Source organism: Cheilinus undulatus, linkage group 12 (genome assembly GCF_018320785.1).
Source record: "Cheilinus undulatus linkage group 12, ASM1832078v1, whole genome shotgun sequence".
NCBI classification, from domain to species: Eukaryota; Metazoa; Chordata; class Actinopteri; order Labriformes; family Labridae; genus Cheilinus; species Cheilinus undulatus.
This window is the reverse complement of record NC_054876.1, coordinates 33,503,867-33,528,449: the sequence shown is the minus strand read 5'-3', so window position 1 is coordinate 33,528,449 and position 24,583 is coordinate 33,503,867. Positions and strand designations below refer to the sequence as shown.

Sequence of the window (24,583 nt, the reverse complement as noted above, 5' to 3'; positions counted from 1 at the left end):
CAAATACTCAAATATGTAACTGAAACATGTTCTCAAGCATTCACACACTGTATATAATTACAGACTCTCACACATGGATTCCCTCCCTCCCTGTGGAGAAACATGACCCTTGTATGCATCAAGCAGGTCCTTTGTTCCTTTAAACTCCCTCTGTCACTCCATCTGTTTCCTTTTCTTTTTCCCTTTATCCCCCTCCTCCTTTGAACCACATTATTTAATCAATAACCTGAAAGACACATGTGTTGTGTTTCTAAAACTGCATACACTCACTGCCCCTCTTACCCTTGCCCTCTCTTTCCCCACTCCCTCCCTCCCTTGTCCTGTAGCTGTTCTCCCTGATCTCCCTTCTCTCTCTCTCTCCCTCCTCTCCTCTCTTCTCTTTCTGTCTTTGAATGGAGAAGCTGGGCTCCCAGGACCCTGCACGCCCGTCTTTGGGTGCAGGGCCTGCTGCAGAAGATTTGGTTGCCAAGGCGGCAGGGGTCGAGGGAAACGAGGCGGCAGCGGCGGTCAGCTCCAAGCTGTTTCGGTGTGCGTGCGTGAGGCGTTGGATACCACTGGTCTACAGAGAAGAACTCTACCAGGTCTTAAGGCTCGCAGGCCCACTGGTGAGTGAGTGGGGGAAAGTTGAAGTTTTGTTAGTGGGGGATGGTAAGTTGTTCATAAAGGACTGTACATTCAGTTACTGCACCCCTTTTTTTGGCAGAGTTTGTTAAACGCAGGTTTTTCACTGAGTACAGTCAAGCAGTGCAGTAAATGACCTATAGTCCAGTAAAAAGTGCACAAGAGGTGACATAAAGTTTTGCACGCTGTCAGTGCAAATCTTGTTATGTAAATCTGTTGTTTTACCTTAAAATGGAATTTTCTGAGTACAGCCTGTGCTGGATCAGTCACACCTGATCAATGACTGGCTGTTTGGTAATGAGTCAAATCTTTGGGTTTGTTTCTGCAGCTGCTGTCTCGGATTCTGAAATTCCTCCTGCCGTTTGTGATCACAATATTCTGTGGTCACATTGGAAATGCAGAGCTGGCTGGATACGCACTGGCCTCAGCGGTACTGTCTTAACTCCTTTGTATTCTTATTGATCTTACCTGTTGCTACTAAAATAGTGCAGCTACTCATAATTACTCCACTTATTCTACTTCTGTGTTTGCTCCTTCTGCTGTCATTATGTCAAAGACCTGCCTGCAGATTACATCTTCAATATTTTGTATGTGTGCAAATGGTTGTGTCTGTGACCAGGGGCCCAGAAAGAATATTACACAGCCCCCCCATGGCTAGCCATGCAACAAATGTTGCACAATTTTTTTTTACAAATATCTGCATTTTAATGTATTTTTGAAGCAGAATTTCCCCATTTATGAGCAATATTTTTACTAAGGTTAAACTGAATTTACTTGCATTATTTCACAGTGCTGGACTATACCATTTGGACATTTTTAAGGGAGGAGCAGAGACCCCCAGTATTTATTTTGCTCTATTTGGTACAAATTTCAGTCCATTGACTGATTCCTTTTGACATTTTTGATTCAATAAAGACACTAATTACTAACAAAAACATAGATAAAAACACACTTTTCATTGCAGGCTCCTCAAGGGCCCCTCCTTACTGTGGGCCCAGGTAATCAGTACCCTTGTTCCCCCCTGTGCTACGCCCCTATCTGTAACAACCACTGTAATTTGTTGTGATTCTAGTTTGCCCTGGTGTTGCACATTTGTGCATAGCTCTTGCTTTTAGTTGCAACACATGTTGCATAACTTTGAACACCACATGAACTATAAAGTATGTTGACATTCTATTGCGTAAGTACAGCAGGTGACAAACACAAGCATGCTGCGATGGCCAAAAACATTCCCATAAGAGGAAATGCGATGCAAATCAAAATGATTCATATTCCAAAACACATTCAATAATCCAACTCTAATAAATACTCTAAATATGAAAGTCTAAAAGATATCAAATAAATCTCTAGAACAGTCTTTAACTTATAAATGACACAACAAAATATTTCAATAAAAAGGTAAAACCCTGAATTAGATGCCACAGAAAAACATACACAGTCATCACAACAGAAGTGCTCCAGGCCTCTTTCACATGTTTACTCGTGTTGTGAATTGGGGCCAGTCCCCCTTCTACCCCTTAGCCCCTCCCCTTTGTCTACCCCTTCCCCTTGCCCCTCAAAACAGAGTGGTAAGGGGTAGAGGTGAAAACATTCCCCTAAGAAACGAAACGCCACTTGATTGCTGTCACGTCATCACACACTGCACACAGTCGATGTGTTAACCATGCAGTGCAACAATGTTACACTTAAAAACTGGGCTCAATATAATATAGAAGCTAATAGGGATGGATATGAGTACTCTGGTACTCACAACCATTATAACTCCAGTGTTTCATTACTGGCACACAGTGCACACATTAAGCCACAATATTCTAACTGATTTTGCGAGACGTGTGCTAGAACCTTCCTGAGTCATCCAACTGCATATGCTCAGTAAGAAATAATAAAAAGAAGGTAAGAAAATAATTAACAGTACACAGCTGTGAACCCCTTTCCAGTTAGGCTCTGGCTTTATTAGCAGAACAAGTTGAATTATCACATCAACAGCACTTTATGACAGCTATAGTAACTCTTAGGAGACATACAAGTCAAAATGCAAAACAAAAACAAAAGCAATTAGCACTGTTTAGCACAAGCTTTGGGTGATACCAGGTAGTATTGGTGAAGGCCACAAATCTAAAAAAATGGTGTCAGCAGAAGATATGTTCACAGGAGGCACACAAAACCAAGGGTAGAAATGGGATTGGACCTTAGTCCTTGTTCACATGTAGGCGGGTATTTTTGAAAACAGAGTTTTTTCTGTGCATTTTGACCTTCTGTACACATGCAAATGCTATTTTAAGTCACAGCAAGTGCCCTTTTAAAAAAAATTACCTCCAGGCTGAAGATTTTTAGATACACCACTTACAGAGTTTATGTGCTGACGGGGAAAACAGAGACTGTGGCTCGAAACACCACCAGTTTCTCCTCATTTTCACGTCACTGGTGTGAGATGTTATTGCTTTCATTTCCATAGATACGGCAGATGTAGCTTAACTGGTGCTAACTGGAATTTTGACATGCTCACACATACACACCCACTCTTGCTCTCCCACTATGCCGATGAAGAGAAACGCCTGGAGGTCACTGCTGTTGACACATCACTCCCAAAACTCAAACCCCACCGCCAGCGTCGGCAATTTGAACAAGACCTTGTCCAGGTGATTGGAACAACTTGGAAATGAAATGGTCTTTACAGAAGGAACAGCTAGAGAATTTTTGGACTAAAATGTTTTTGAAAATGTGTGTGGACGAGCTATCTAGTTTGAACTAGGCCTTCCTTTGCACCTAGTAAGGACTCTGTTAAAAAAAAACATCCCTTAACTCAAATATGCCTTTAATATTGGCCCCAACATGTTAACCAAACTGACTGATGGGCAGCAAGATGCCATGATTTCAGCCCCTCTGTTCAACGCTGTTTTAGCTCAGTTAGTCCCACAACTGGGACTAATGGGGCTTTTCCACCATGACTGTTGGCCACACCAATCCAAACCAAGCCGTAGTCCAAGTGTGCAGCGGGGTGTCACAGTAATTTGTCATCTTTGTGTCAGGTTGTAAATAACTCAAAAAAAGGACCCAAATGCAGAACTCAGAAAGGATTTAAAAAAACAAACTAAAGTCCAACATAAGGAAAAAACAACTGAGGATCCACAAGGGAAAAAGCCATAAACAAAACTTACTTAAATCAAAGTACATCAAAGGCAAAATGCATGGAGGAGAAACTCACGGAGAGGCACAAGGAAGACATATGACGATCTGACAAAGGACAGGGAGAAATACAGATCCTAAATACACAGGCAGTGATTGCACAAGGAGAGACAGGTGTGGTTAACAAGGACCCAGGTGAAACTAGTGAGGGTAATTACAGTGGAGGGAAACTGAGGCAGGAAGAAAAACTAGAATCACACACAAGGGAAGGCAACTACTAAATAAAACAGGAAACATGGAATACTTCGCAAAACAGTACCAAGAAATGCGCAAGGACTGAAAGACAACAAAACAGTACACTAGAAACTTAACTAAAGAAACACTGAAAACACAGGAGGATACAAAGGCAACACACTAACATCCAAAGGGAATACAAAGAACACAACACAGGGAACACACAAACATAGGGAGGGACAAGGATTACAAAATAACACTAGATACTTGAAACTAAGACCTGGGAAAATATACTACACAAAGAACACAAAACAAAACACTGGGGGCTAAAACTCTAGAATGAAATACAAAGGAAGTCAAAACCCTGAAACACAAGAGACTACAAGGTAAAACTTTAAAGGTAGAATGTAAATTAAACACATTGGAAATCATACAAGACATACTGAAACACAAAAGGTAATTGACTAAACACTGGATACATTATATAACAGAGCACAAAATACACAGAAACACAAGAGCTACAGGGAACACCTAAGAAACTAAACTAAACAAAATCAGGATCATGACACTTTGAGGAGGCCTCACTGATGTGTTTAAATAGCAACCACAGCACCAAACTTTGAAACTCATGTCCGAATACTAATAGAAGAAGAAGAAGAAACTTTAAAGTAGAAACAATGGCCTACCCTTGAACAAAACAATGCTTGCTGCAATGCATCTATCTAATACCACTGACTCAAAGCAAGCCCTCAGACAGGTAGCCCAGTTGTGGTGGAAAAGCAAACCCCTGCTGTGCTGGGGTGCAGTGCAATTCAAACCAAGTACAGCCAAAACACTCAATGTAAAGGAGAAGCTACATAAAGGCTGAATGAGCTTTGCGTTTCAGAGCCACCCTCCTACATGCTAACACAGACTTTTTTTTACCCTTTCTACCACATGGCCATCACAACCCAAACAGTTTCAGCCCCTTCATCAGATTTAGGCTCCACACACTCAAGCTCCAGGTTGTAAAAATGTGACACTAAATACCATAGCACATGACTCAAAATGGCCACCATCATATCTTTACAACATGGGAGTTCCTGTATATATGTTTCTTATTCAACAGATAGAACAACAGTCTGGCTTCACATAATCTCCTCAGCTGTATTCTTTAAGGACTTAAAGAAAAGATATTGGGTGTAGCTAGGTTGTCTGGGTGAGTCGTGCCTCATGTATGGATACTTATCTTCCAAGTGGGCAGTGCAGGTTTGAACTGACCTGTGGCTCCTTTCCTTCATGTCATTCCCAACTCTCTCCCTAAAGTACTGCAGCGCTTGTTGAAACAAAGCCGAGATAATTTATGTTAACACAAGTCTGCCCTCTGACAAGGCAAACAATCCAATCATGTTTTACGATTTAGGAGTTCACTTCAGGGTATACCTAAACAACCAATCAGATTTCAGGGAGCCAAGGTCATTGCTAGCTATACCTGAGTCTGTGTGCACACATACTCTTTCCCATATCTAAATTAGAAAATGAATTACATGGTAACCAGTGACCTGTCCGTCCATTGACCGTAACCTTGAATAGCACACTGAGACCCAGTCCCATTACTTTTCTATTTTAGAAAAATACCCAGAGTGTGGTGCTTCATCTTTATCGTGACTTCAATGATAGATTCTGTCTGTATTGTTTTAAGGGGTGTGTCCATGTTGACACATGAAAAAGTAATGGGCTGAAGTAAACAATGTGATGCTAAGGTCAACAAGCATGTGAAAAGTTTGCATATCTGGTCAAATCACAGTGGGTAGGTTTGTGTTAGCTTACAAGAATAATTAATATAGTTACAACCAGGAAGTTCACTTTTTGATACACATTACAACTAATTTTCCATGGTTACATCTTAATGTACATGGTCCCTTCCAACTTGTAGCTTTCTATTTTTAGGTGTTTGTTGTGGTTTTTATTAGGTCTCCCTGTCTTACAACTTCCTCCTGCCTGTTTTTTGGACTCTTTAGGGCACAGCAGACTTTGTTTTTGTCTCCTTATGGAGTTTTTTTCTCCACACATATTCTAAGGGGGTCCTCACAGTGAAGACCACCTGTGGCTCAGTCATGCACATTTCCTCTATTGCTGAACCTGAACATGCTGACCACATCCATATGTATGACAAAAAAGGGGCCTCATGGACTGCTTTTCCCACAATCTGTCATTTTTCACTGAACAGTTTCCAGGAAATATGGAAGCACACTCACATTTAATTCTCACGTTAAAAGACAAGAATGAAGTTAGTAAAATTTTAAAATAAATGCCTAATTTCTGTTTCCTTGACTTTGACTCTCTTTTTTTCTCTCCCTTTTAGACCATTAACGTGACAACAATAGCAACAGGTTATGGCCTTGCTGTAACCTGTGACACTCTTATTTCCCAGGTAAGCAGACCACATATTATGAATGTCTACAGTTATTATGTATTGTCTACAGAAAGGTTTAAATTTCATCCATTTGTATTCAGGTAGAACTCTTTTGTGTTCTGCAGACATTTGGCGGTAAGAACATGAAACGTGTTGGAGTAATCCTACAAAGGAGCTCATTAATCCTGCTGCTGTTTTGTTTGCCATGCTGGAGTCTTCTTATCAACTCTGAAAACTTGCTGCTCATGATGCGTCAAGAGGCAGAGGTGGCGAGGTAAAGTCAAAGTGTCTGAAACCAGTAAATACGTGTTTTTGTGTTGCAGATTCTCATGCCAAGCTACCCATGATGCTCATGCTTTGTTAGAGCTAATAGGCCAAAGCCACCAGCAGTCAAAGCCATCAGCTGCAAATTCAAACAACTGCTGAACATTTCTCAGAAAAATACAACTACATAAGCATGCTATAAATAAGAAAAGCCATACAAAAAGCCATGATAATTGCATGAACTTAAAAAAACCCATCAATACCTACAGGAAAAAATCATGATGCAGCAAAGTCACAGAGCAAACAAAAAATGCAGCATATCCAGTCATCACAACAGAAGTGCTCCAGGTCGGCTGAGACATTTTAGTGGAGCAGCTTTATTTTCTATGCTAAATACAGTTTATCAACCTAACATGTCGGATAGACTTTTTTATTCATACATAGGGATAAACGAAACAGATGCACACAATCATATCCTTTTGGGCAACTGCCTGTAGTCGACTACATAGTTTGAGCTTGACATGCAGCCATCATTGTTGTTAACTATCAGTGGAGCCAGTTGGTGATTAAAATGCTAAAGCTGGCTGAGAGATGAGAGAAAACATCTTCCACCAAGAAAAAACTTTAAGTGGAATTCTTTGCTCTTTGGACAAAAAGTGCAGTCAAATTCTGACGAAACGGCTGTATAGCTACATCCAAGATAAAAGTCCTCTGGCAGCAGCCATTGTTTACCAGCTTGCAGTACAACTAAACCCTGCCCATAGCTACCGCCTTGTTTTTTTCAAATAATGCTGATCAGTCCATATGTTCTCTGACAGGCCACAGATGTTTTGCATTAAACCTTTGCAAGAAAGATCTGCCTGATGACAAACATGGAGTCTGGCCAATCCACCATCTTTGCAAGGTTAAGAGTTCACAGATGGCCAGTTCAAGGCAAGATATTTACGGCCCCATAACTCCTCATCTGCTATGTGAGACGTATGGAGGTGTGGTTGTGTGGTGAAGTTCTGCCCCTAATGTGCTGATGTGGGTTTTAACAGAGGTGGAACAGAGGGGAGTAGATGGCATAACAACACCTGACAGGGCAGAACAATACTGTCTTTGTGCATGTGATACTCCCCTGTTAGTTTACCTTTTGTCCATGTGTTCAAAATGCCATAACACAATGTGAAACCACACACACTGGGACACACATATAATGCTGGTGCAGATGCAATGTGTAAGCAGGAGCGTGCAATGACAAAACCTTGCTATAATGCTTTTGCAAAACTGCACTTTATAAACAGCACTTGGTTTCTATTTTGGTGACACTAGATCATCTAGAGGTTTTGCAGACACTAAAGTGATATAGTGCTGATGCTGACATGAGGTTGTAGTAATTAATTATGTTGTGGTGTATTCAAGAGCAATAAAACAAAGAGATGAAGTAAGTTACCTCACCAGCACTCACAAACAGAGACACTGGTAAAGACCTGACCGAAAGGGAGTGCTCTTAAAGCATACAAAACCCTTGACACTTACTTGGCTGTCCATGTGAATAACTTTTGTTAAGCGCTTCATAAAATGTTAAAATGTGCTTATCAGACTACAAAAAGAAGCATTAGCAAATACTCATTCTGTTTTAAACATCTCTTACAGTAAACAGGGTCACATTACTGATGTTTGCTTACGTTGGTGTTTGCCCATTCTATCATTCTGTTACGAATGAGTGGTTGCTATGGAAAGCGCCAGTTTTATGCTTCATGAAATAGTCTGCAGGCATCTAACTATGACTTAAAGCTTTCTCAACTTTCTGTGAACAAAATGTGCACTACACATATTCCTGCAGGGAATTTGTGTACAGGAGTATTTATTTAGCTCTAGCATCCAGTGAGTTACACTCACTTTCGGCTGTCCAGGTGGGGGCAGATATCTTAGTTTAGTGTCCGCCATTGGCAAGAATTGCTACTATTAGCCCTACAGCTAACAGAGGTATTATCTGACTCTGCCAGGTGTGAGCACTGGCAACCAGGGGATTGTTGGTGTTTACTTTTCTACAGCTTTGCCACAGCTGGGGTTGAAAATTGTAAGGCCAGGACTGGGAGGCCATGACTCACCAGGAGATGATGGCAGAGTGTGGCAGTAGCCAGGTGTTTGTCTCTTCAGGGTGTAGCTACCCTCTTACAGCTTCTTTGTGGACTATTAGGTTCTCCATTGATGCTTGGATAATTCTGGTAGTGATGGCTGGATATGTAGCATTTTCTGGTTTATTTGCAGTCTTGGCTTGTGTGTTTTTGACTTTGTCTCTGAATGTGCTACCTGTTTCTATGAATTAAAACTTCCAAAAGATTTGTCCTTTGTGGCCAACAAACTTGGGTTTCCTGAGGACAAAAGTAAGACCCTTTATCATTAGTGCAAAGGTTGTAATCCTTATCAACAGGAGTGCTGACATATATGTGTTGATTTATTCAACAGCTGTTAGTATAGCGATATAAGGGTGTGCTTAATTATGTGCACATGTTTATGTTCAACAGCTACTTATATGAATATAAAAAAATAAAAAAATTTTGAATGAATGTTAAATGCACCTTCAGATTTCTGATACACAGAATATTGATATTTTTCTTTTATGACTCTTGTAACACATTGCATTCAAGACCCACTGTAGGCAATAGCATATAAAAACTTGAAACTAAATGGGAACTATTTAATTGTATCTAACCTTTATCCAACTAGGAAAACCTTACTGAGATTACAATCTCTTTTTCAAGATCTTCCTGGCCAAGGTAGCAGCAGTTAACAGAGTTTCAGACAAATCCTAGCAAAAAGTTAATAATTGTGTACTTGATCTTTGACCAACCTCATGCTACTCTTTTTCCCCAACGATGCAGAATTGCCCAGATCTACTTGATGGCCTTTCTTCCAGCTGTTCCAGTGAGTGCATTGAACATATTATGTATCTGCTTTGGATTGGGGATCGGCATCTGCAGTTACCAAAGTATAACCTGGTGCTAATTTGCTCTAAGAGTTTTTTGTCAGTAGCAGAAAGTGAAATAATCCCAGTATGTTGACTGTTCACACGTGGGGTTTCTTTAAGATCTACAAGTCTAATTCTTTACTAACTCACTTTCTCCCTCTTTGCTACAGGCCATGTTCCTGCACCAGCTGCAAGTTGCTTACCTCCAAAACCAAGTAAGTTATTTAGAGTAGACAGGCACACTTCTCCTACACAAAATTTAGTGTGCACCCTGCCCTAAAATTAAAGGTGTTTGTCTCTTCCAATATAAGGGAGGAAATGCTGGCTAATCTGCTTCCCTTGATAGGGACTGTCTGATATGTTTGAAACATAAATACTATATAACTGTATATTTAGTATTTGATTTAATTCAAGTACATTTCACAAAGGAAGCAAGGACTGTAAAATCTGGTGAATAACATCCATGTTAAATACCTATTTCTCACCTAAAAAGTTGGCTGTGACCCTTTAACCTGACATGTGAGATTGACAGTTTGATATAGCCATTGCATGGGGTATATTTCAAATCTATCAGGGCAGCAACCCATAGACATTCATGCTGACGCCGGTCGGGAGAAAAGCAAAAACATCTCTTCCGCAAAGAAAAAGCTTTCAACGCAGTTCTTTTCATCAGTCCATTTTCTACACTGCTTATACCGTTCAGGGTCACAGGGTGGCTGAAGCCTATTCCAGCTTTCACTGGGCGAGAGGTCAGGTACACTCTGGACTTGTCACCAGTCAATCGCAGGGTTGCAGATCTTTTCTCTTTTTCCAATAAAGAAATGTTGTCCGGTTCATATAAAACTACTGCTGTAGCTACATACGAGCTACACCTTCACAGGTGGGAGCCATCAATTACTGGCTTCAGTGCAACTGAAACCTGAACCCTAATTACAGCAAACTCATGTTGAAGAGGTAAAAAGAAAAGCAAAAACATCTTTCCGCCAAGAAATCTTACATTGCAGTTCTTTACTCTTATTTTTTTTTTTAGTTCTGATGAAAATTACACTACAGCTACATCTGAGGTAGACGCTTCTCCGGCAGCTGTTGTTTACAGGCTTGATGTACAACTAAACCACGTCTGTTGCTACTGCTTTTTTCTCCTGAAACAACGTTGATAGGCCAGGCAGACATGGAATCTTGCCAATCCATCAACTTTGCAAGGTTAGGGACCTTTTTACCGGTGCAACCACGTGCAGCATGAAATGCTGAAACATGCACTGTATGAAGTACAATTACCACCATCACAAACTACATGGGACCTGATGGTACAGAAAAATTTGCCCTAAGGCTGTCATTGAGCTTTGCAAGTGGCCGCTACGCTGCTCACAACATGCTGTGATACACAGTACCACAACACAAAACTACTTTCTCCCTGATTATAGTATAATTATGCACTTAAAAGAAGTGGGGCAATAGAGTAAGTAAACCTTGTGGAGCACTTTTTTGCTGGAAAATACACTTCAATTATTAATAAGAAATGACTTGAGAGGGTGAGCAGCATGATCTGTGGACTGTGTTTCTGTGAACTACACAACAACCATAACGGGTTGAGGGCTCAACTACCATATTTTAGCTAGCAGAAATGCAGACTCTCAGTGGGAAAAACAGATGTATGAAAAGAACTACAGAGCTGCACAGAAACTGCGTGTTGTGAAATTTTGCAGAAAGCAGTATCATAAGTCCCTCGCCTTCTTGATTTTTAGTAGTCAGTGAAGGGAAAGTGACAATTAAAAATGTGATGATGTTCAAAACAATTAACTATTTTCAACTGAGAGCATTGTGAGAATGGTAACAAAAAACAAAACAGCTGATTTATTCGCACTAGGGATGGTGGTAACTGAAATACTGAACTGCAGTAGTTTCTATATAGACTGAGCACTCCCAGGAAAGATAAAGTCTCTGTATCATTTTAATGACCTGTGCTGATATAAAAGTTAGAGTGCATTTAAATTTCATTGACCATAATACTGATGTAAGTAGATTTTTTTTTCTTTAATTGCATACTGGAAGTAAAGTTATATGGTGCTGCTTTTAATTCACACCTGCATGGTTCCAAAAAATAACATACAGAAGGCTAGCACCATGAGGTTAACATTTGTGTTTTTCATAAAATCTCTCCAGGAAATTATTATATGGATCACTAAGTCTATTTAAGATCACTAAGACTTTATTTTTTTCACCTCAGGGTTAACTGTAACGCTAAATTGTACAGTTTTCTTTTCTTTCACCATGGCCATAAGGTCATGTTCTTAATCTGCCCTTTGTTCGGAACCCTTATGAATATCATTGCAATTCAGCATTTAAATATAAAACTTGGTTCACTGCTGTCTATGTATCTCTTTTTATCTCTCCCAGGGGATTATTTTGCCTCAGATGTACACAGCAGCAGTTGCAAACATCATCAATCTGGGGGTCAACTATGTCTTAATCTTCAGCCTACAGTTAGGTGTCATGTAAGTGCTGCATCTTCTTACCTTTTAATTTCTGATGGACTTTGTGCTGCATGATATGATATCAGGCATCAGGTTCCAGGTCCAATAAAATATTCTTGTGGAGACTCCAGCTACTAAAGCAGAAACCATGCTTGTGTCTCCTGATCACTTCACTGCTGTCCAAACAAGGGGGCTGTGATCTGAAGCCTAGACAAGGGTTAAGAAACAAGAGGATGAGAGCTTAGAGAACTCATAATGCATCTTTCTGAGAATAACATGTCTTGTTAAAACAGAGTCCGAAGTACACTTCTGTTTGTTGTTTTTGCCCTTGACTTGAAGAGGGATTTAGTGTGGAGCAGAGAAAGAACAGACAGCAGCTGGACAAACACCTTATTCAACAGGCACTCCACTGAACCAATTAGCTCTCTGTCATCAGGTCAACTTTGTTCTTTTCCCTTCTTTATCAAACAAGGACTCCTGCAAATTTTAAAGGCCTGATCCGAGTCTTTTATTCATAACACTGAGTGTGCTCAAAACAGAATTTAACTTTGTCTCCACACAAACCTCCTCAGGCCTCTCAGCCTGGCAGCCTTTAGTGCCCCTGGCTGAATGACGGCCTAACTCTTTTCTTCACAATGCTAGACTGACCACAGGGCTGGGCAATATGCCCTTAAGACAAAAACTCAGATTTATATTAAACCAAACCAGATGTCTGAACTTTAATCTGTTTTCTATCCTGATAAAAAAAAAAAAGTGAATGGATGAGTTTTGCTTTAGTTTTATCTGTAATATTAACACAAGTAAACTGAATTTCATTTTTTGAGTTAAAGTGGAAACTTTAAACTTTTGTTTAAAATTACATTATGTAGTTTCTTGCAAGTAGTTCATAAAAGGAATAGAATAAGGAATAATATTGTACATTATAGTAATATGTGTCTATATTAAGTACAGACTTTCTCTTTGTAATTTACATAAACCTTTTTCTTATACAAATTAACAGAGCCATTCAACAAATAGGGTACATGAGAACAGCAATCTAAATCAGCGACTACCTTTCATAATGAAAAAGACTTAATCTATTTTTATTTACAAATTGCTTTAATCTACTGAGTGAGCAAGCTTGTAAATTATTCAAATGTTTCTTCTTACACAACTAGCAATCGTGACTGTGTAAACAGTTATCAAGTTTAGCCAGTGTTGATATTTATATAAAAGTTACTCAGACCTAAAATGTCAGCCCTTAAAAAACAAAATGAACAAATACATTTCAGTCCTTAAAACATACTTTCAATCAGTGGTCCTCAACTGGAATGTTAGCACCCAAAAGTGGGTTGTAGAGCTGTTTTCAGTGGGTCAGTGAGTCTTTTGAGTGCTTCTGTTCAATTATTTAAGTTTTTGACCATAGACAGGAAACAGAAATTGCTTTGCATAATTTTTCACTAAAATATTCAAGAAATTACATTTTGAATTTAGGATATTTTTTTCTGTGATTTTAAAGAAACTAAGGGTAATTTTCCTAAAAAGGATAAGAAGTTTTCCTTAAAATTTCTGCAGTTTTCTTTGGACATTTACCCACAACCTTTTGGTACTCTCCTCTGGGACTTATCCACTAAATCTAAGAAAATTTGGCAAGAAACTTTCAGCAGTCTCCTCCACTAATATTTCAAGAATTTTCTATGAAAATGTTGGAGAATTTTGAGAGGTTTCTTTTGTTTGTTTGGGATTTTTCCAAGAAAACATTCAGAAATCTCTATTATACTCTCCAGGATTTTTAAAATTCTTTATATCATATCATATGTCTTATTTTCTTCAGATTGTTTTTTTTCTGTCACGTTTCTATCTGGGGTCAAAACAGCATCAGTCTTTTTAAACAAATTTGGCTGATAATCAAACATATCAGAAGTCTTGTCATGACACTTGCGGTGGGTCCCAAAGCTAGACCAGCTATGAACTACCGCTTTAAAGTGGAGGGAATGATATTCCATCCTGGACAGAGCCTGAGGGGGTAGCAGAAATGTATCAATCTAATTTGTCCATAAAAGCCATATATTGCCCAGGCTTAATTGAGAGTAATAAACCAGAATTTTTTTTATTTCCAAAAACAAATGCATAAATTATAGTTGACTCTATAATATAATGTGTTTTAGTCTTAATCAGACTTATACACAATAAAATAATAATAAAAAAACACTCAGACACTGGGTAGATTTTTCCCTTTGATTTGTACAGCAATATATGAACTACAGAGATTATGGCAACTATAAATAACAACAAATAAACCTTTTTTGAGAGTAAATACAACATACTGTTACTCAATCATCATCTTTTTTTCTTAAATCTGGGACTTTAAGACTTTAATAACACAATTACATTTTCTCAACGGGAAACAGCAGGCGGAGAGAAAACAAAGAAGGCAACATACTTTATAACTAAACTTTAGAAGCAGACCTTTGGTTACTATCAGCTATATCTAACAATGTTCAACCTTCTGTTTGCGAACTGTACATTAGAAAACTGGACAATGGATGAGAGCTCTTTTTTTTTTTTAAAAGCAACAGCAAAATAGCAGTTAAAACATTGCAGTTTAGGTTGTTTGCCCTTTGAGTCAATGTTAATTAAAAACAGTCCGTCGTGAATTTCAGTTTCCTTTTCACTGGATAATGAAAGTCTAAAAGTGAGGACTTCAGGTGGGATTTTAAATTAAAACGTCAACAATTAATCGTTTATTAACCAAATAAGCATACAACCAATTTTCATCTTCCTTTCAGTCATACTTTGTGCATTGTAAACTCAAATTACACACTTAGACATTTTCCGTTCACCACAATGCTATTTTTCTCCGTTTGCTAGCTGACCGTTAAGGAACTGACCGTTAACTAACGGAACAACGGCTCATAGAGCTAATGCAGCTTTCTTGCTAGCTTAAGCAGACTCAAACTTAGAAAACTACAAAACGAGGTTATTAAGTCGATCTTTATTAATAATAAACAACTTAGTTTTGACTAACCTTGAGCCTGAAACAGCCAGGACATCAACAACAAAACTGTGCAATGTTTTAGGGAGAAACATAATTTTACCTTATTCACTTTGCCTATTGGAACCAGCTTTATTAAATGGGGAAACAACCTGAGGTAAATATTTTTTTGTCTTATAAGGGCTTACAAATTTTTAAAATAGTGAAAGAAACAATTGAAATGGATGTAAAATGATAAAAAATAGAAGTAATATCTAGCAAAAAGGCTAACCAAAGGACTGCTATCAGTGGGATTTCATAATCATGATAAACAGCCTGAGGATAGAGCACAGTAATGTAAAAGTTACCTACACATATAGGAAGACAGCAGACAACAACTGCAATGAAGAGTAAGATTACATTCCTGTACAAAATAGGCTACACAAGCCAAATATGAGAAAATATAAACAGATTACAGACCTTGGATTGAGCACAGATCCTACAACAATTATTTTAGGCTTTGGAAGGGAGTGTTGAAGGGAGAAAGTAACTTTCACAAGGGTCACTCTACAGAGAACAGGTGTAAAAACAGAATAAGGAAAACTTTAAACCTGAAGGTGGCAGTATTGCAACTAAGTGGAAATGCCTACTGACTGCTGTAAGCTGCTATGCAGTATAAGAAACAGAAAACCCCAGCTTTTGGAATTTGAAACAGCTCAGGCTTGTAGTTAACCATAGTCATTTAGGCATTCCTCCAGAATAAAAAAGTATTTTTTATGTTTGTTTGAAGTGGATCAGCCATTGCTACTAGCCTCTCTCAGATCACCATCTGCCTGCTGTTGTTTGGCTACATCAGATGGAAAAAACTCCATCAGAAGACATGGGGAGGTTAGTTAAACACAAAATATCAGATGCTAAATGACCAGCAAATGTAGTCCAAATGAAATAAGGCACTAAATATTATCATCTAACACGGTATTTTGAGTAAAACCCTTAATCACTTTCCTGTGTAAAACATTGTGCAGGCTGGTCCACTGAATGTCTGCAGGAGTGGGGCTCCTACGCGAAGCTGGCTATTCCCAGTGCTTTAATGATCTGCTTTGAATGGTGGATCTGGGAGGTTGGAGGTTTTCTCGCAGGTCAGTGTTGCTTTCTATGTATCAGTTCCTTTCCCCTTTTTATGTCTATTGTCATTTGATAAAGCAGCAGCTCCAATCTACTGACAGTGTTTGTGAAGTTTTTTTGGAAGGTAACATATAAATTGTTGTTTTTTTCTGTTGCATGCTGTTTGAAGGTTTATTAATATCTGAATCTGACTGTCATAAGGTTCCCTTGGGGAAGCTGATCTTGCTGCCCAACATGTGTTGTTGGAGGTTGGAGCAATAACATACATGGTATGGATCATTCACATTCAGTGTGTTCAATATGGCATTGTCCCCTCTCATTTATAAGAGGGTTTATAACACTTTCATGCGGATTTAACTTTAGGCAATCAAAGAACAAGGGTGTGTTAACTAATCTTAACATTAAAACAGGATGCAAGGGAAACAGTTTGCCTCTTAAGTTAATTGACACGTTACATGCAGGTAAAAGGGCAAACAGCAGAACAGATTCTTATGTTTGACTGAAGCAAACTTGACAATCCATACTGTGCCAGAGCATACTTGAGCCCTAAAGTCCAGTTTGTTTGATGACTGTTGATAATGCTCACACTACATTAGATTTTAAGGTCAGGTTTTGACTTTTAACTTTTGGTATCCGGGGCGTTACCTCAACCCTCTCCCTAATCTTAAACAGAAGTTTAATCTGATTGGGAGCCAATACTCAAGACCATTGGTTCTCGTGTTGTTGCCTTGCAAAGCTAATGGATTGGCCAGGTTCCATGTCTGTCATCAGGTGGCTCAATCTTGCAAAGATCTAATCTGAAATGATTGTAGCTGGTTTGGGAATTTATGGACAAATCAGCATAATTTGAGAAGAACATGGTGGTAGCTATAGGGGCATGGTTTAGTCATGCTGCTAGTCAGTAAACAATAGCTGTGGTTTAGCCAAGCTAAATTATGATAAGCTGAGCTAAAATAAATAAGCTCACTACCTTCTAACTCCAGCATGTTATTTTACCCCCTTACATAATTGGCGGTATTGATCTTTCTCTCCTACCAGCAAGAGAAACATTAACCATATTACTCAAACCTTTCCTTTAAGCCATTTGTGTAATAAAACTCAACACAGTAACATGAAGTCTTTCCAGTTCCCTCTAGGGGTCCATGCAGCTGCCTGTGTGCGTGTCGGAAACGCTCTGGGGGCAGGAAACACAGCCAGGGCCTTAGTCACCTGCAAAGTAGCCCTGGTTCTAGCAGGTACATTATGAAGACACCTCACTATGGTTAAATGGGGGACACAGGCATATGAAGACCAAAGAGCTTTAAGATCACGTGTTACATGTGCACAGATATTCATGTTTTATCTCTTATATGTTGTTTTTGCTACAGGAGTGCTTGCTGTGCTCCAGGGTGCTGTCATAGCTAGCACTAAGTCTGTCATTGGCTACATATTTACCTCTGATAAGTAAGTATCGTGCTAAGACACTTCAATGAATGACCCAAGTGTGTTAAGGTATGCCTGTTTTAACGCTGATCTTCTCTCTTCAGAAAAATTCTGGGTATCCTCTCACAGACCTTCACAGTCTATGTATTTCTTCAATTCTTTGATGCCATTCTGGTATGTTTTTACACAACACAGCTGATGTTGTTATCTTGTTTTACAAAAATAGTACTGAATAGTACACAGAGTTGAGCTGCTTGCTGTTCTGGTTTAAAGGATGTCTCTTTTCTGTTTCGTTCGTGTTTTCAGTGTGTCTCCTCAGGAATTCTTATAGGATCTGGGATGCAGAAAATTGCTGCCTTGACTAACCTGGTCAGTTACTACTTCATCGGTCTGCCTGTGGGAATAGCTCTGATGTTTCCAGCCCAACTGGGGATAGTAGGTAAGATTTCAGCCCATTTTGCCCCTTTTTGTTTCTGAACAACACAGCAAAATTAATACAGGGAGCTTATAATATCTGATATTTTGTACAATGATCTCTTGTGATTTTTTTATAGAGCCATTAATATTTGCAGCAACAGCTTAATCATAGTCTCCACTATTGACAATTTAAAATGACCTAATGTAAATTATTTTAGTCAGCATGGTGCTAATTGTAAAGCAGAGCATTTGAAGCAATGCTTATACAAGGGTTTGCATTTACTGTCATTGGTCAAGTGGGCTTTGAACGCCTCTTCATTAAGAAGTGGATGACAATGCTGAGATAACGTCTGTGTTTCATGCAGAGCTACCTCAGGCAAAACAGCCGAGGCAAAGCTTCGTGTTGTTTCCGAGAGCCACTTTAAGATTACTAACTATATTTGTATCAGTTTGGAGTGGTTGTGTGTCTTTGTTTGGATCCAGGTTCATTAATCAAAGACAAAAACAAACACTTGTCCTTTCTATAATTGATGTTACTTCATCCTGCCATTAACCCCCTGCTAGAGGGGATTGTTGCTGTCATCTCTAAGTGTGCAAGGTTTGATAAATGTAACCCCCATCACCATGCACACATATGGTGCATCAAAGTTTGACCTTGGGTGTCACTGTGTTTTAAAATACATGCTGCATGTTGGAATTTGTTAAAGCCTTTAACTTACCTTCTGATCTTTTCAGCCATGCCTCACGGCTTCACAGATGGAAATGATGATGATTTATCTGTTGCTACTTATGGAGTCCCTAAGAGGACATACATCCATACATTTAATTTAACTGTTTTTCATAATAACTCCTCAGGATCATATTTACTTAATTAACTTCTTATCCTATTTATTTATTTAGCAATTTTACCAAATTAGGACAGCACACATTAATCAACATATTTGCAACACACACTGGTCTAAACATGCCGGATAAGCACAATAGCTACATTTCATCCTAAAGCAAGGTTATTATGAAAAATGTTCATGAAAGGGGACATATTATTATTATTACGCTGTTGAGGCTGTGTTGGCCATGTGGTAAGATAGGTAAGATGATGTCTCTGTGTAGACATGGTGGGTGGTGAGAGCTGGCATGGAGGTGGGTGTCTCTGTGACACTGGAGATCATTGTTCAGCCCTCTGGAGGTGTCGTGGGACTAACTGGACGAAACATTGACAAGGAGGGTTCCCACTTGAGAACCCTGGTGAAGGTTTCTAGCTACCCATTGGTCTGCACGGTTGACTTGTGGAGGCAAATAGTAATGGATTAGGGACTTCCTCACTGAGCGCTGATCCTCTTTGTAGGGCACAAGTATCTTATGTTTTATTTAGAAGAGTCATTACACCTCATCGGGTCTCTTTCCACTGACTAGTACACGTGGTTGTTGTTCATCCTCTGCTGGCTGGTGGGAGGAAACATACAGTTGCAAGAAGAAGTATGTGAACCCTTTGGGATTTCTTGGATTTCTGTATGAATTGGTCATAAAATGTGTTCTGATCTTCATCTAAGACACAACAATAGACAAACACAGTCTGCTTAAACTAATACAGCACAAAAAATGATATGTTTTCATGTTTTTATTGAACAAAACATGTAAACATTGACCTTCCTCTGGCAGCAATAACCTCAACCAAACGTTTCCTGTAGTTGCAGATCAGACCTGGGATGTCTGGTGTGACTCGCTCTCTTGAGGTCATGCCACAGAATCTCGATGGGGTTGAGGTCAGGACCCTGACTGGGCCACTCAAGAAGGTGTATTTTCTTCTGTGGAAGCCATTCTGTTGTTGATTTACTTCTATGCTTTGGGTTGTTCTCCTGTTGCATCACCCATCCTCTGTGGAGCTTCAGTTGGCGGACAGATGGTCTTAAGTTTTCCTGCAAAATGTCTTGATAAACTTGGGAATTCATTTTTCCGCCAATGACAGCAATCCGTCCAGGCCCTGAGGCAGCAAAGCAGCCCCAAACCATGATGCCCCCTCCACCATATTCCACAGTTGGGATGAGGTTTTGATGTTGGTGTGCTGTGCCTTTTTTTCTCTACACAAGGCGTTGTGTGTTCCTTCCAAACAACTCAACTGTGGTTTCATCTGTCCACAGAATATTTTGCCAGTAGTGCTGTGGAACATCCAGGTCCTTTTTTGCAAACTTCAAACATGCAGCAATGTTTTTTTTGGACAGCAGTGGCTTCCTCTGTGGTGTCCTCCCATGAACTCCTTTCTTGTTTAATGTTTTACTTATTGTAGATTTGTCAACACAAATGTTAGCATGTGCCAGAGATTTCTGTAAATCTTTAGCCAACACTCTAGGATACGTCTTCACTTCATGGAGCATTCTGCGCTGTGCTCTTGCAGTCATCTTTACAGGACGACCACGCCTAGGGAGAGAAGCAACAGTGCTGAACTTTCTCCATTTGTAGACAGTCTGGCCTACCGTGGACACATGAACATCAAGGCTTAGAGATACTTTTGTAACCCTTTCCAGCTTCATGCAAGTCAACAATTCTTGATCGTAGGTCTTCTGAGAGCCCTTTTGTGCAAGGCATGGTTCACATCAGGCAATGCTTCTTGAGAACAGCAAACTCAAAACTGGTGTGTTTTTTATAGGGCAGGGCAACTTTAACCAACACATCCAATCTCATCACATTGATTGGACTCCAAGTTGGTTGACTCCTGGCTCCAATTAACTCTTGGAGAAGTCATTTGCCTAGGGGTTCATATACTTTTTCCACCCTGCACTGTGAATGTTTACATGTTTTGTTCAATAAAAACTTGAAAACATATCATTTTTTGTGTGGTATTAGTTTAACCAGACTGTATTGTTGTGACTTAGATGAAGATCAGAACACATTTTATGACCAATTCATACAGAAATCCAAGAAATCCCAAAGGGTTCACATACTTCTTGCAACTGTATATGTTTTTTTGTGATGGAAACATGAGTTCTGAAGACAATGAGATACTGATACCATTTCTGAAGATAGTACAGCTACAGTTTCTTGCTTTGTTCTTGCATGTGCATATAATACTGCATCATCAGCATACAACTGCACTTTAACATTTGAACAAAACTGTACAACGTAAAGACTGAATAAGAATGGCCCCAATGTAAAACCTGGTGGAACGCCAGCTGAGCAACTGGGGCATGATGAATACGGTTATTCTATATGTATGTGTCTCTTGAGATAACAGTGCTGGTTTTCCCACGATAACAAGTTAACTTCAATCATTTGCTTTTCTTGTTAGGTTTGTGGCTGGGTCTCTTAATATGTGGTGTCCTCCAGGCGGGCTTCTTCATCATTCTAATCTTCAGACTTAACTGGAAGAAAGTCACACTCAAGGTTGTATTCTTATCTTCCTTTTTTATTGGCATAAAGACATTTCTAAAAAGGATTTAAGACAGGAATGTAATATGGCTTATCTGATCAAATTTCGTATCTTTTAAACACTGGCAGACATGCAGCATTTCCCCTGCAGCAAATGGATTTTGTCTGCATTTCAATTCTTTTTTTTCTCTGAAGACCATTAATATTAGTCACCGTTTTGTGATGTTGTTTTTATTCTATATAACAATTGCATACAAGCTCAAAAACTAAAATACAGATTAATCTGTTTCAATGTGCATGTTGCTTTCAGTACGTGTAAAGGTTAACCTATTCTTTATGTGCTTTTTATTTACATTAAAATGTGTTGTCAGGCTCAAAAACGAGCCAGAAAGAAGGTGGTGATGATACCAAAGCGTCCTGTTAGTACAGTCCTGAATGAAGGGATGGTTCCTGACATCTCAGATTGTTCTGTCACAGTAAGTGCACATGCTCAGTATGTGGTTCTTTGGAGGTTTTTCACAATAACATAACTATAAACTTTGAGCATACAAGTAAAAAAAAAAAACTAAACAGATCTCTATTTGATACTGCACTAACAATAATTGAAATGGTGTTCATACATAATCACACACTTGACCGATCTGACTGACAAACTATAGTGTAAATTCATTTCTATAAATGCTCTTTAGACAGACCAGATTGCTTAGATTTTTTGATTGTGCAACAATTTGCATAAATGTTCATGGAAAAATGTGTCAACAAAAAAGTCAGTGACAAAATACAACTAAAACTGTCCGGCCTTCTGGGGTCAGCAAGTAAAAATGCATGTAAACATGTTAGTCTGACTGAAATCGTATTAATCTGAATTTCTGAAAGTCTTATTTTTACACATCTAGGAAATGGGTATTCAAATCAGGATGAACCAGGTGTTCAGTGGGTGCTGTGGTTCCCATGCCAGGCTGTGTGACCTGGAAGTCTCTAAGCTGTAAGAGCTTTAAGAGCCCAGAGTCTCAGAGTTTGAAAAATGTCTTTAGAAAATAATGAAAAGGACTGGGTGTCCCTTATCAGCCACAATATCTTTGAGTCTACACCGCTTTTCAGATTTGTTTTTAGCCATAATGTCAAGGTAGATTTTCTGATTGGTGGACCTGCATATTTTGGTTATGGAAAAGTGGGCAGTAACTGTTGATCAGCTGACAGTCAGCTGATTCCAATTATATTCTCCTAACTCCCACAGCCAATTACAGCTCTTTCCATCAACATGGCAGTGTATTTACATAGGACGTACTTGTCACTTATCCCTGCATGTATTAAGAGTAAAAAATTACTCTGTTTTTGACTCTGATGAAGATGCAGTGTGCGTTGAAACGTTAGTTTCACCTGATTAATGGTCATCAAGTGATTAGTGTGCTCTAGTTTCTCCATTGGGTTTACCTCGTAGATCCATTGAAACACTTCTGTTTGTGACTGCAATGTCACTTTTCACCAGATCAGCCTTCTTCACTGTGTTTTTGGAGCTAGTTATGTTTAACAGCCACATCTTTGCATGTTTTAGGCCCAGTCGGACGGTGAGGAAGTCTCTAAAGCAGAAGGCTACAGCACAGTTGGCACAGAGGATCAGGAACTGAAATCCAATCATGAGGCTGAGAGAAACAGTTCAACTATAGGAGGGACTGAGGGAGACACTGAGCAAACAAACATCTCCAGACCTCAAAAGCTGCTGTCAACCACTCAGCTGATCTTGCGTCGGGGACTCACTTTGAGTGTGTCTGTGCTTATTTTGATTGTCGGTGTTGCTTTCCATATCGCTTACCCTGCACCTGAGCCCTCGGTTCAAAGTAGCAACTTCACTTTGAACTGGGTGAATGACTCCACTTCTACACCTCTGACTCCACTGGACCTGACAACAAACCTCTGAGCCCTCGCTAACCTCTGAATGTAGACATGTACTTAATGCACACAGCTCTTACAGACTTTTACAAACCTCAAAAAGAGAAAAAGTGTGAGATTTGTGATGGTTTGTCTTTCAGACTTGGGCTATTATTGTGATAAAACTTTGCTCAGGCCACAGGCTATAGCTCCTCTAGAGAAAAAAAATCTTCATATCTGCAGCACTTAGCAAATCTACAGAGTAATAAAACTGGATCTAGAGACATGATCAAAGGTCTTGTAACAGAAGTCATGTTTTAACCTGTTCAGCTTGAAATGTTTAGCAGGGAATAGAATGCATAACTGTGTAAATCTCTAACTAAGAGAACTTGTGGGCATTATGAAACAGTTTTTTTTTAATCAGGGATAGTTTGATTTTTTTTACACATATGCTCATCTTAATTTACATATTGTACTTTGACATTAATCCTCTGTTATCTTCCCCTTTCCTCATCTTATGCTCTGTCCTTATTGTGTAAAATTGACTGTAAATATGCAATGTAAAATTACATTTAAACATGTAAATACTTAAAAAAATGGACTTTGAAAGCAGGTTATACATGACTGTTTCTTTTATCCTTTTTTATTGTGCCCCGTTATGTTTCAGGCTAAAGGTGACTTGAGAAAATAAGCTAGTTTTTGTAACTGGTTACTGTTCTAATGTACCGCCATGCCTATGTAGTATCACAGTGAAGCTACATAGTGATGGAGTAAAAAGATGACATGTATTTTAGTTTCAGGGTCATTGACTGTCCCACTCCTCATGTCGTACCTAAGTGAAACCAAAATACCCCTCAGGATGGTGAGAAGAGATGTCCTCTGGAGGACCCTGGAGCTCCATGGGATCCTAGCTGATATCTGCCCTATATTCTGGTACAGACAGTGCTGTGAAGTGTGGTGGCTCCAGCTCTAACATCTTCCCAGTTGATTCTGGGGTGAGTCAGGGGGTGCATCTTAGCCCTATGGTGTTCAGTACGTGTATGGACTGAATAATGGAGCAGGTAACAGGGGCAGTGAACTGTGGAGGGTCAATTGGTGGTATCCAGATCTTTAATCTGGACTTTGCTGATGATGCTGTGATCCTTGCGGAGACTGTAGATGTCCTTGTGGAGGCTGTTAACTCACTGAGTGAGAAGGCTGAAGGGTTGGGAATGCATGTCTCCTGGGCTAAAACACAAATCCATGCATGTGGGCATGCCTTGAATTGACAAAAAAAGGTGGCACAAATAGGTCACAAGTAGCAAAAAAATGGGTTAAAAGTTGCAAAAAGGGGGTGAAAAGGGGTCAAAAGTGATGAAATAAAT

At 39.3% G+C, this 24,583-nt stretch overlaps 1 protein-coding gene across 1 annotated transcript; it reads left to right on the top strand.

The window, feature by feature from the left end:
• The first annotated feature begins 315 nt into the window (after positions 1 to 315).
• Positions 316 to 23,836, top strand: slc47a1 (solute carrier family 47 member 1). The gene is made up of 17 exons (XM_041802046.1): positions 316 to 605; positions 950 to 1,051; positions 6,326 to 6,394; positions 6,502 to 6,650; positions 9,511 to 9,553; positions 9,767 to 9,811; positions 11,994 to 12,091; positions 15,814 to 15,911; positions 16,049 to 16,162; positions 16,350 to 16,417; positions 17,275 to 17,383; positions 17,516 to 17,591; positions 17,675 to 17,744; positions 17,877 to 18,009; positions 21,271 to 21,365; positions 21,722 to 21,826; positions 22,906 to 23,836. Exons 1-17 carry the CDS (start codon positions 393 to 395, stop codon positions 23,266 to 23,268), a joined length of 1,950 nt encoding a protein of 649 aa, XP_041657980.1. The 5' UTR covers positions 316 to 392; the 3' UTR covers positions 23,269 to 23,836.
• Positions 23,837 to 24,583: the final 747 nt, after the last annotated feature.